General features: G+C 28.2%; 1 protein-coding gene across 1 annotated transcript in view; it reads left to right on the forward strand.

Moving 5' to 3' along the window:
* LOC135931734 (uncharacterized) overlaps positions 1-12,239 on the forward strand; it is a 54,944-nt gene that overhangs the window by 29,720 nt on the left and 12,985 nt on the right. Inside the window, exon 5 of the mRNA XM_065469009.1 lies at positions 306-922. Within this exon, the coding sequence (XP_065325081.1) occupies positions 306-922 (617 nt within the window). The remainder of the gene's footprint in view (positions 1-305; positions 923-12,239) is intronic.

Here is a 12,239-nt window from a genome sequence, read left to right on the forward strand (position 1 = left end):
TCGATGCTTAAAATTAAATGCAATATTTCCATTTTTAATTTTGTCCTTGCTGGGAATGACTTGGATAATCGCATTACTATTATTTAGGCGAAGATCTAGGTGTTCTCTTCTAAGTCTTGTATTTTTTTATATATGAAATGGCTCATGAGGCCAAGAAATTGATTTTTACAATACACCCTTCTCGAGTGAATATTTTTTTTACTAGAATTCAAACCGAACACTAGGCTGTTAGCTATGTTTTTGTTGGGGAAAATTTTTTATTTTGATAAGGCATTTTATTTAAATAAAAATAAATCCCCATTCAGGCATCAAAACCTATTTCATAATAAAGCCCAAATCTCCCAAGGACGGGCCCATCTTAGCCAACGTTACCCGAAACATGATCGGTTCTAAAGGGGTTACCCCGTTGGCCCCGCCAGTTTTAGCGGAAGCAACCGTTCGCCTTATACCTACACGGGGCCTCAGTCTGCCTTATAATTACTCTGACAGTGAACTTCTGCTCTCAAATTCATTGAACCATAATAATGGAATCAAAGTCAACAACTCACGACTTCCGTTGGTAAGAATAAAGGATGCTAGTCCCACACATGTCCCGGCTAACGACGGACTTACAGAACCAAGCTTGAGCTTATACCTATCTTATACTACTCCCCCTTCCCCTCGGCAACTCCATATTCCTACCACAGTTCACTTACGCCCCGCTTTTTCGATGGATTCTGCCGCCTTCCCCATTGCAAACGAAGCCGACCAATTATCTGAGTTACCACCATTCCGTGATGCCATCGTCATCCCTCGAGCTAATGGTTCCGTTAACGGCCCAACTAACGGTCAAGGTACTGCCAATCTCAACGGGATATTTCGCCGAGATATGACTCCTATCGAGATGACGGGCACTGACAGTTCCCACGGCCTCAATAAAAGGGTTTGAAGATATTTGTTATTATTTTAAAATAAAAATAATTAATTTTTTGTAAATTTAAGATATTTAATATGCCTCTGTTTCGAATATTATTTATTTTTTGATTGGACACCAATTTAGAGAATTCGAAGAAATGGGCTTTGTTAAATTTCTCTCAAAAAATTATAGACCTGGCTATTATACTCTAATAATAATATCCTCTGTTGAGTAATCATTTCCTTAACTAACCCTTATCAACTTTAATTTTCTGTCCCTACAACAGTCACCAAATTATAGCGATAACCTCATATTGGCTGTGGCTCCATTAGATCGCCGTTGTGATCCCTGTATAATAATTCAACGGAATTGCCTGTTCTTTAACAACAACATCGGTTTATATTGTAATTGGTCGCCATTCTACCTGTTTCCGGCTCTGATTTTGCCCCCCCCCCCAAATATGTCCAAGGGAAGAGATAATGTATATCAACCGGATTCGAATTGACTTTTATTGGAAAGGAAGAGGCTTACAGGAAGTTCTGAATTAAGGATTTACCTATAGACCAAAATACTGTAATGAAACTATCTGATCCCATATAATAAGGTTAAGGTAGTTTTTTTAAACACAATAATTCAAATTATAGAATGATATTATGGCAACTCAGCTGATTACAATGATCCTTTGATGTTTTGGTGAGCAACACTTAACCTCTAACTTTTCAATATTATTTTATTTTATATATATATTAGACCTGTGCGCCGATGTCTCAATCGACGGCGGCGGTATTTTTCAATTTTTTATCGGCGTTTATTAAATTGTCGGCGGCGGCGCGATATTTATTAAAAAAGTTTTTAATGAATTTGATTTATAAATTAATGTTACATTTTTTATAATTTATTTGGGCCTCCAATTTAAATTTAATTGCATTTTTACTCAGATCTGAGTCACATAAACAACACATATTAATAATATCTAGACCTGTGCCGGCGCAATTTTCAAAAATCTAATCGACGGCCGGAGTTGCGCCGATTTTTAGCCGCCGTCAACAAAATTGGCGTAAATCGGCGCAGTTATAAATTTTTATAACATAAATGTTTTTAATTGCTTAATAATTTTTTTAAAAAAAACAAATAACACTACTCTACAGATATCTCAGCATAATTTTTAATATTTATTTAATAGAAAACTCATTATAAATCCAAAATCGATTTCGTAATTTTATTATATGTATAAAAATTATTTTATTTAAATTTTCGGGACATAATGTTGATCTCCTTGAATTTAACGTCTATCCAGCGGTTGAGAAAACTCTTTCACTAGGTGTGCTGGTCGCCGGAATGCAAAGAATTTTTTTGGCAAGCTTGGAAAGATTGGGAAGTTCACTCTTCTTTTCTCTCCAAAATTTTAGAACGTCCACATCTTGTGAATATCGTTTTCCAAGAAAACTGTGGCATTCTTGTTCTAAGTCACCTAACTTGGAATCATAATTTATATTTGTTGAATGTTTATTTGCTAATTTTGTCAAATAACTTGAATTTAATAATTCCTCTTGATCCTCATTAGCTATATTTACTATCTGATTATCATCATTCTCTATAAGTTTAAGATGTTTTATTATAAATTCTGATGCTGAGCAATTTTGCTCTATTAAATACTTTGACACAATTGTTAATTTTTGAAATCTTGGATCTAAAAGAGAAGCCAATACCTAGATAATTTTAAATAAGAAATAAAAGAATATACTTATATATTATTACTTGCAGATTACAAACCGGAAATAGTAGCGCAAGATTTTTTAGCATATTTTCCTTAAGTGAAATGTTCAGAACTATCACTATCATTTACTATTAAATGTGTTTCAATTTCACCTAAAAAGTAACGCCAAGTTTAAAGTAGGCCCCTTTTGTACTGAAAGAAATTCGACAGTTTCTTTAATTTTTGAAAGAAATGCATAGTTCTTCTACCAGATCAGATTCATAGTTTGATAATTTGAGAAAGTGCTTCCCAATTCTTTTCAAAACATTATTAATTAAATTCTTATTTAATCCAGATATGCTTTCTAGCATAATTAATATACTATGCCAACGTGTTGGGACATTTAATTTTAAGGTTTTCATATGCGTGGAATTATTGTTATTATTATCATTGGAATTGCCAATTTAAAAACGGTTATCCGGGTATGGATCAGTACTGTCAAGATCTAACATGTCGGATGTTAAATCTATTGTACTTAAGCATTTTCTTTGATCTTCTTCGAATACAAATTCAACCTCTGCAGTATATTTTAGAGCAGTAATAATTTCTCTAATTCTTTTGATGAGATTTTCAACAAAAGGTACCTTTTTAATACAATCTACTGTAACCAGATTGTGTAAACCATGACCCAAACATAAGTGGTGTTCATATTCACCTAATCACACCTTTTCTAACATAAGGCCCAGCATCTGTGACCATTTGTATTTTTTTCTTTTTTAAATTAAATTCCTCTTCTATTTTATCAATCTCAGTTAGAATAGTCTCAGCTGTGTGTTTTTGGGTTATATAATGTGTTGCTAAAGTAAAGTAAATTATTTCAAAATTATCATTTATTAAATGAAGTGTAAATGTAATATAGTTTCTTCTTCTGCATTGATCTGTTCACCTATCAAATGTAATTGAGCAAAATTTTGGCCCTGAGTTAATTTCTTCTTGTACATATGCTTTCATTGATAGGTAAACATCATTAAGAACAGTACGGCTTAGTGTTGTCCTGTCTGGCAAATCAAAATTAGAATTGATAACTTGATATTTCTAAAATAAGTATTTTGAAATTTATAACAGAAAATCATTATATCTCTAATTTATATTAAACAAATTAGGGAGAACTTTCAAGAAGAAATAAATTTGTTAAAAATTTATTCTGGGTTGCAAAGCTCAAAAACAAAGATGATTAAAACAAATGTATAAACAATTATCCAATATTATTTAAATCAATGTGTAATAATATTGTAAGTATGGCTATAAAATTCAACTATTATAAATCTTCCTCAGTAGCCATTGCTATTTCAATAGAACAAAAAAGACATAAAGGTAGATCTATTATTATTATAATAAATAATATATCTATAAATTTGATACCTTCAAAAAATCTTTCATCCCTATATTATCAATTGATTGAATAGGTAATAAGTCGTCAGCACAACATAATAACACATAATTCCTCGCAGAAGCCATTTTTTAGAGGTTTTAGAATTTGTCTGGAATTTTGGTTTGGATATGTATTATTTTTTTAAATCTTGCGATTTTGATGAAGTATCTGCTTTAATATTATGTTCAGAAGTCAAGTGTTTTAACAAATTTCCTGTGCTAATGTTTATTGAAAAGTTTTGAATTTTATAGCTAGATTATATTTTACAAAAAATATATTTTAATTTAGTAAAGATTTTGGCTATACATGAAAAAATAATATTTTAAAAAAATATACTGTGAAAATGGCTTATTTGAATCATCATCGTCTTTAATAGCCTTTTCTAAGCAACATATGCAGTAAAATTTGTCAGAATTTATGGAAATTGTTTTGTTATCTCTTTTTAAGTGTAAGTATCCAAAAAATTTCCAGACTATGGATTTTTTATTTTCCAGAGTTAGGTAGGATATTAAAATTATTTATTAAATGTAGATGCATCCATTTTAAAAATATGTAAAATTATTGTAACTTTTAGAATTTTAGATTTTTGATTGATTGAATCTATAATGACGTCAATTGATTTTAAAATAGAAAATAAAAATTCATCAAAATCCTGATTGACATTAAAAAAAAATACAATAGTGATGTTGACCAATTATTAGAATAAAAAGGTATAAAATATGAAAGTACTTTTTGCGCCGGCGTGATTTTCTTAAACGGCGGCGTTTTCGGCGTAACTAGGCCGGCCGGCGCACAGGTCTAGATATCCTATTGATTTTTATTATAACAAATTGAAATATAAATTTAAATGCAAATAAAATATAAAGTATGACATATAATAAATCGGAATTCAAATTTAACAAAATTATAACTGTATAAAGAAGTCCTTTTTGCATTGAGTATTAATCCAGCAATGGAAAAAATTCTTTCGATGGGTGTACTGGTTGCAGGTATACAAAGAACCTTCTAAGTTAGCAAGCCTAGAAAGTTCCAGTCGCTTTTCTTCCAAAAGATTAATACATCCTTTTCTGGGATATGATGTTGGCTGAGCAAAATATGACATTCTTGTTTTGGATTACTAACGTTGTTGTAATCGTTGCTTGGACGGGAATTTTATGAGCTATTTTAGCTATATAAGAACTGTATGTTTGCCCATTATCTTCAACTTGAATCTCACTTTGTGCATTTCTATCATATTCTAAAAGTTCTAAATGTCTAGTTAAAAATTGCAATGATGTCGTAGAATTCTAAATTAAATATTCTAAAACAATTTTAAGATTTTGAAATCTGGGATCAAGTGGAGTGGCTAATATCTAATGTTTAAAATATACTTTTATTAATAAAAATAATAACTTTAAGTTCAGTAATGGGAAACCTATGGTCAAGCTTCATTTTCATATTTTCTTTTAAGCAAATAATATCTGAGCAATCAGATCTATTGATTTGTATATGGGTTTCTATTTCACTGCGAAATAATAACCCTAAATTTATTGTCGATCCCAGGGAAGAAAGAAATTCCACAGGCTCTCGGAATAGATTTACTGTGTAGTAGCCCATCAATTATATCCCATTCATTATTAAAGAGTTTAAAAGATTGTTTTCCTATTTTATTTAGAACATTATTATAGGAATTGTTTACACTGCGACTAGCATAATTAATATGTTGTGAGTTTTAGTATCAATTAGATTGGTTGATTCAATGCCATTTCTATTATTTGTCTCATCAGACATATCAAAATGGTCATCAAGGTATGGATCAGAATCATCAATATCCAAGATATTACCTGTCTCATAAATTGACTGCAGACATTTACGATTCTCAGCCTCAATTTTACAATAAGATTTTATTTAAAGTACCACCAGACATAACTTGATTTATGATTAGTAGAGAGAGTTGTTATTTCATAATTGTATATAGGGTGGTTTAAAACGTGCAAGTCCATAAAAATAATTAATATATATTGTATGTGGAAATGAAATATGATGTAGGAATGAATATAAATGAACACTATTCTATTATATATAGCAATTGAATACAATTCATATTTTAATTATATTAATGTTAATATTCAAATTTAAATAATAATAATAATAGAATAGATAAATATAATTAAAACAGCATTCTAAAAATTATACACACCGCGCCGCCGCCATAAAAAAAATCGGTGGCGAGCCAGCTCACGTCAATAATCTTAATCGGTGGCTGTCCCGGCGTGAATAAAATTTCCAGCGGCGCCGGCGTGAGTCGGCTGCGCACAGATCTAATATATATATGATGATTTCAAGAACATATCAACGTGAGTTTCAACCCGATCCCTTCAAATTTTTCTGAAATTTTTATTAGAGTTTGTATATGTTATAAGTAAAAATAAAAAAAATTTTTGGCCTCTGATTCCAAAAGCGGCAGAGATACAGGCCTCTAAAGGTTGAAAAATGGGGCATCTCCCTTTAATTTTTGATATAATTTAGCTAAAAGCGTCATTAAAATCTCTACATATAGCATTAGGCGTAGGCCTTTCAAGTTATATAAGTTAAATATTTTTTGAAAAATCTAAATGTCAAAATAGAAAACCGGAAATCATCATAAAATCAAATAGACATTTTTTCTCTCTCAAATTTTTATATATATAGAAATAGGACTAATTAATAAATTTGCAAAATTTCATTGTCTCAAGCATAGGTTTAGGAGATATGGCATTTTAATCATTAGTTAATTGTAAAATTTTTTAATAAATATTTCATTATTTTATGCATTTAAATAAAAGATTAAATAATTGGGAGGGGCCTCTATTGTTAATTTATGTGATATATTTATAAATCGTTCCTAAGATTCGATTTGGATAAATATATACGTTGTAGAGGCCTAAGAAATGTACTTTCCTTGTATGATTAACCAGATTAATTCATTAATGATAAAACTTGCATTTTATCTGACGAAAAAATAAAAAATATGTTTTGAAAATTTTTTCAGAAGATAATTTTAGTATTAATGATGAATGTGAAATTATTAAACAAGTGGAATATTGACAGTTTTACAAAAATCTTGGACCCTAGAAACAAGAGGAATTTTCTACGATTGGATCCATAGCAAGGATATCAAAAAAATTGGTCAAGGAAAATGATATTTTATTCAATCTAATATAAAGGCTGGGAGAGTTTTTATAGACTATATTATAGATAATTGGAAAATTTCATAATTTCGATTAAAAGAGTCATGATACCTGCTAAAACTAAAATAATTGGTTTTCTTAAAATTTAAAAATTTATCAAAATTTTTTTTCTTCGGATTATGTAGTACTCAATATATAAATAAAATTTAGTGTCTAAGCCATAATTGATTGGAATCAATAGCATTATAAAAGCTATATGGTGGTGGATAAAATATAGAATTATTTATTCTTTAATTAATTATATTAAAAATTTTAAATTATTTATATTATTTAATAAAATATAATTATTTTTGTGTTTTTCTTTTTTATCCACTAATCCCGTTTCTTATAATTGGCGCAACTCTATAAAATAAATTATAGCTTGTTTATATAAACAAAATAAATCTCAACTCAATTAATAAAATATATAAATAATTTATTATGTATATAAATCTTTCTAATTCTCATCTTTGATGAAATTATTACGTCTCTATTGCAAGTGGTTATAGTGTATGAATAAGAATAACAATTTTACAATTCATGGACCCACTACATCTAGGTGCCCAGATATCTAACAATGGCTCCACTATTCTCTAGTATTTCTCTCATAACATTACCAATAACATCATATATAGGAACTAAGAATTCTATAAGATAATCTACCACAGTGGATAATATAATTTTAACTTCATTGCAAGGCCTGTTACCATTACCATGCACTAATTTGTCTCTTACAAATTTAATACAGAGCAATGTAATGTTTGTAGCGATCCTGATCATTTTTGGTCAAACATTTTTCTTACTCAAGATTTTCCAGCAACCTTATTTAGAAATACCAAGGTGAGGTTGTACGGCACTCATAAAAGATGAACGACGCAATATCAAAATGACAACAAATCTATGACATCTACTACAAAATGCGCGGATTTTCTTCATCTAATACAGATTGTGTATCATGATCACTATCATATATAAAATCTTCATCCTCACTGTTAACTACATTGTCATAATCACCTCTAATAAAATAATATTACATCTTAAATAATTTTATATTCACTTTTAAATCATATGGTCTATAATTTATGTACTACAAAATTGTCAAAATAAGCCAAAATTGATTTCAAAGAATTATTAATGTTCAAAAGAATTGATTTACTCTATTTTTTCTTTCAGCTGCTAATGTCTCAATGATCTTGAATTTCAGGAAGGATGGTAAACTTAGATTTTATATAATTTAAATATATTCAAAGATTAACTTGAAAATCTTGATGGAGAAAGAGGTAGTGATGGACAAAGCCAATCCTCAACTAATTCTAGATCTACGTCTATCTAATCAATATCTGATCAAACTGAACCTGTTAATGCAAGGCGATAAAATTCTTTAATATGGAATCATTATCTTCATGATTTTAAAAAGAAATTGACAAATGTAAAATAAGTAAGGTAGAAATGATGTGTAAGAAAAAACCACCTCTGCAAAATTAATCACAATAGAAGATTTCATCAAAAGACTCAAAATAACAATACAATAGAAAACTATTTTAATAATTTAACCAGAACAAATATTGATGATGTTAAACATTATTTATTAAAATTTTTGCTCAGTCAAATATACCACTTAAAATTCTTGCCACAAATGAATTTAAATCATTCCTATCTTAAAAAATTGTTCAATACCCTCAATTAAACTGTATAGGAATGAAATTAATAAAGAATTCAATAAAGTTAAAATAATTTTAAATGTTTTAAAGTGCTAAATCAACTTTACCACCGACATATGGTCAAGCTCTATTATGTACCATTTTTAGGGTTGGCCTGAATTATTATTCGATTTGGAAATTTTTCTAAAGCTTATAAAGATTAAATTATTTTTTACAAAAAACAGATTAGACTTTGAATTCCCAAACTAATTGTCATTGGCATATCAAAATTTACAGAAAATAAACGAAATAAAACCCAATGATTTCATATAACGTTATACAAACAAATTGGCTAAGAACACCCGATTTTTAGAATTAGAATTGCTTATAAAAATATAGAAATTATTTCTTCAATCTAATATTCAAATTTTCTATAAATGTACAATGATCTCATTTTATAAACAGCAAATTATAATATAGGAAAAATATAATATAGAAAAAATATAATTATGCAAGATCCGAATTTGACAATAACCAGTTTTTCAAGCATAAAGTCTTTCTAATGGTTTCTTCCTTCAAAAAAATTCTATTATTCATGATCATATTTGTCTCAATTTAGAATAACCGCTCACATGAAGCCGAATATCTCTGAATGGACAATATATCAGTTGCCATTTTCGACAACACGGGAAAACGATCTCTATGAAATCCCCAATTTTAGCGGGCTCTTATTTGAAGTGATTCTTAATTCATTAAGATATGTTTCAACCTCGCATATGAGGTGATATTTTGGATAAAAATTCTATCCATATTTGATAGTACTATTGGGTTAACTGTTGTATCGATATTATATTTTACTTTGTACCCATTATATTACCCTTAAATTTTTGTAATAGATTTTTTGTATCTATGTTATATGACGCAAGTAATTGATCAATGCACTTTTAGTCTAGGATCTAATATGCTTTATATTATGGTTTCAATATTTGTTAGGTTATAATAATTTTCTATTTTGTCAATAGCACTGATAGTGTTTATGAAATCGCTGTCAAATGAATTTAAATGTTCCGTTAAAGAAACATCAAAAGGGATGACAAGATTTAAGGTAGGTATGTGTCATCAGATATGTTCTCTAAAATCAAAAAAGGTCTTTAATTTTTTATGTATATTTATTAAAGTCGTCAAATCATCCTAGTAAAAAATATTAATTAGTAAATTTACTTTACTCAGTTGTCTTTCTTCGATATCAGATATCTAAGTCAGAACTTCGTCAAAGGCCGATCTCATTTTAATAGCTCTTTCGACCATTATATAAGAGCTCTAACATCTTATGGATGTGTCTAATTTTAATTTTATATTTCATCGGGGGAAGTAAGGAAGAGCATACATTTTTCATAATATTTGTCTTTATAAAAGATTTATGAATAGCCTTAATGATTGTTCTTAATTTTGATAAGTACTACTAAATTGAATACGTGTGCAAAACATCGTACATGTAAAATTGTACAAGTTGGATGTTTTATACGAATAATTTTTATGAAAGTTGAATTCGAGTTTGCATTATCACAAGTAATTGCTTACTTATATCGATATTATAATTTGATAAAACTCTCCATATATATTTCACCAGAATGTGAATCAGTAAATGGTACTATATCTAATAACAGTTACTTCATCTCATATTTTTCATCTATAAAGTGGCAGGTCAACTCTAAAAATGGTACATTAGTAGGCATATGTCGGTGATAAAGTTGATTTGGCACTTTAAATCATTTATGATTATTTTAACTTTGTTGAATTGTTTATCATAAATTTCATTCATATATAGTTTAATTGTGGGTATTGATCAATTTTTGGCGTTAGGATTTAATGCTATAACAAATGATTTAAATTCATTTGTGGCAAGAATTTTAAATGGTATATTTGACTTGGGAAAAATTTTAATAAATATTGTTAATATCATCAATATTTGTTTTGGTTAAATTATTAAAATAATTTTCTAGTGTATTATTTTGAATCTTTTGATAAAATCTTTTATTGTGATTAATTAGTGCAGAGGTGGTTTTTTTTCTTACACATTATATCTACCTTACTTATTTTACATTTGGAAGTTTCTTTTTAGAATCATAAATATAATGATTCCGTATTAAAGAATTTTTTTGCCTTGCATTAACAGATTCAACTTGATCAGTTGATTAGATAGACGTATATCTAGAACTAGTTGAGGTTTGGCTTTGTCTATCACCACCTCTTTCTCCATCAAATTTTCAAGTTGATCTTTGAATATATTTGAATTATATAAAATCTAAGTTTACCCTCCTTCTTGAAATTCAAGATCATTGAGACATTAGCAGCTGAAAGAAAAAATCTTTAAATTTAAAAAAAACTTAAGAAACAATAAATCAATTAAACCTTCAGTATATTTAAATTATATAAAATCTAAGTTACCATCTTTCCTGAAATTCAAGATTATTGATACATTAGCATACATTAGCAGCGGAAAGAAAAAATCTTTAAAATTTAAAAAAACTTAAGAAACAGTAAATAAAGTAAACCTTCAGAACATTAGTAATTCTTTCAAATCAATCCTTGCTTATCTTGACAATTTTATTAGAGGTGATTATGACAATGTAATTAACAGTGAGGATAAAGATTTTATATATGATAGTGATCATGATACACAATCTGAATTAGATGATAAGATATATTAGTTGAAACAGACAATAGATTTAAATTATTTTGGTAAACATGTGATCATTTACCATAGTATAATAATCTTTAAAATTAACTAAAAATAAGGTTACTAAATGGAAAAAGGATTTTCCTAATCAAAGAATAAAAACTCGGCAACAAATTTAATTATTCATCTGCCAGGAGTAAAAGGGAAAGAAACAGACACTCCAGAAAAATGTTTTGACTTGTTCATAACACCAAAAAGGTTGAAGAGATTATTAATCATACCAATGAAAAAATTAAAATTTGTACCAATATGAAAGTTCAACTAAAGAAATTGATGTAACAGAATTCAAGGCATTATTGGGAATACTTTATTTAGCATTAATTTTTAAATCAATAAATATAAGTCAATTAATAATTCTTGCAATTCTTTTTCTTTTATTTCATATCACAAATAATATATTCAAATTCATATGATAATATATTCAAATTCATATGATAATATATTCAAATTCATATGATAATATATTCAAATTCATATGATAATATATTAATGAAAATAAACATTTTACAAAAAATAACAATTCAATTCATATCAGTTTCCGTCGCAGGAGTGGGGATATGGTTCTTTGTAGCTCAATTATAATTATTATATCGTTTTGATTGGTTATCATTATCAATATTAACTTTTTTAATTATATTTATAATATCA

This window comes from Gordionus sp. m RMFG-2023, chromosome 1 (assembly GCF_954871325.1).
Source record: "Gordionus sp. m RMFG-2023 chromosome 1, tfGorSpeb1-WG-v2, whole genome shotgun sequence".
NCBI classification, from domain to species: domain Eukaryota; kingdom Metazoa; phylum Nematomorpha; class Gordioida; order Chordodea; family Parachordodidae; genus Gordionus; species Gordionus sp. m RMFG-2023.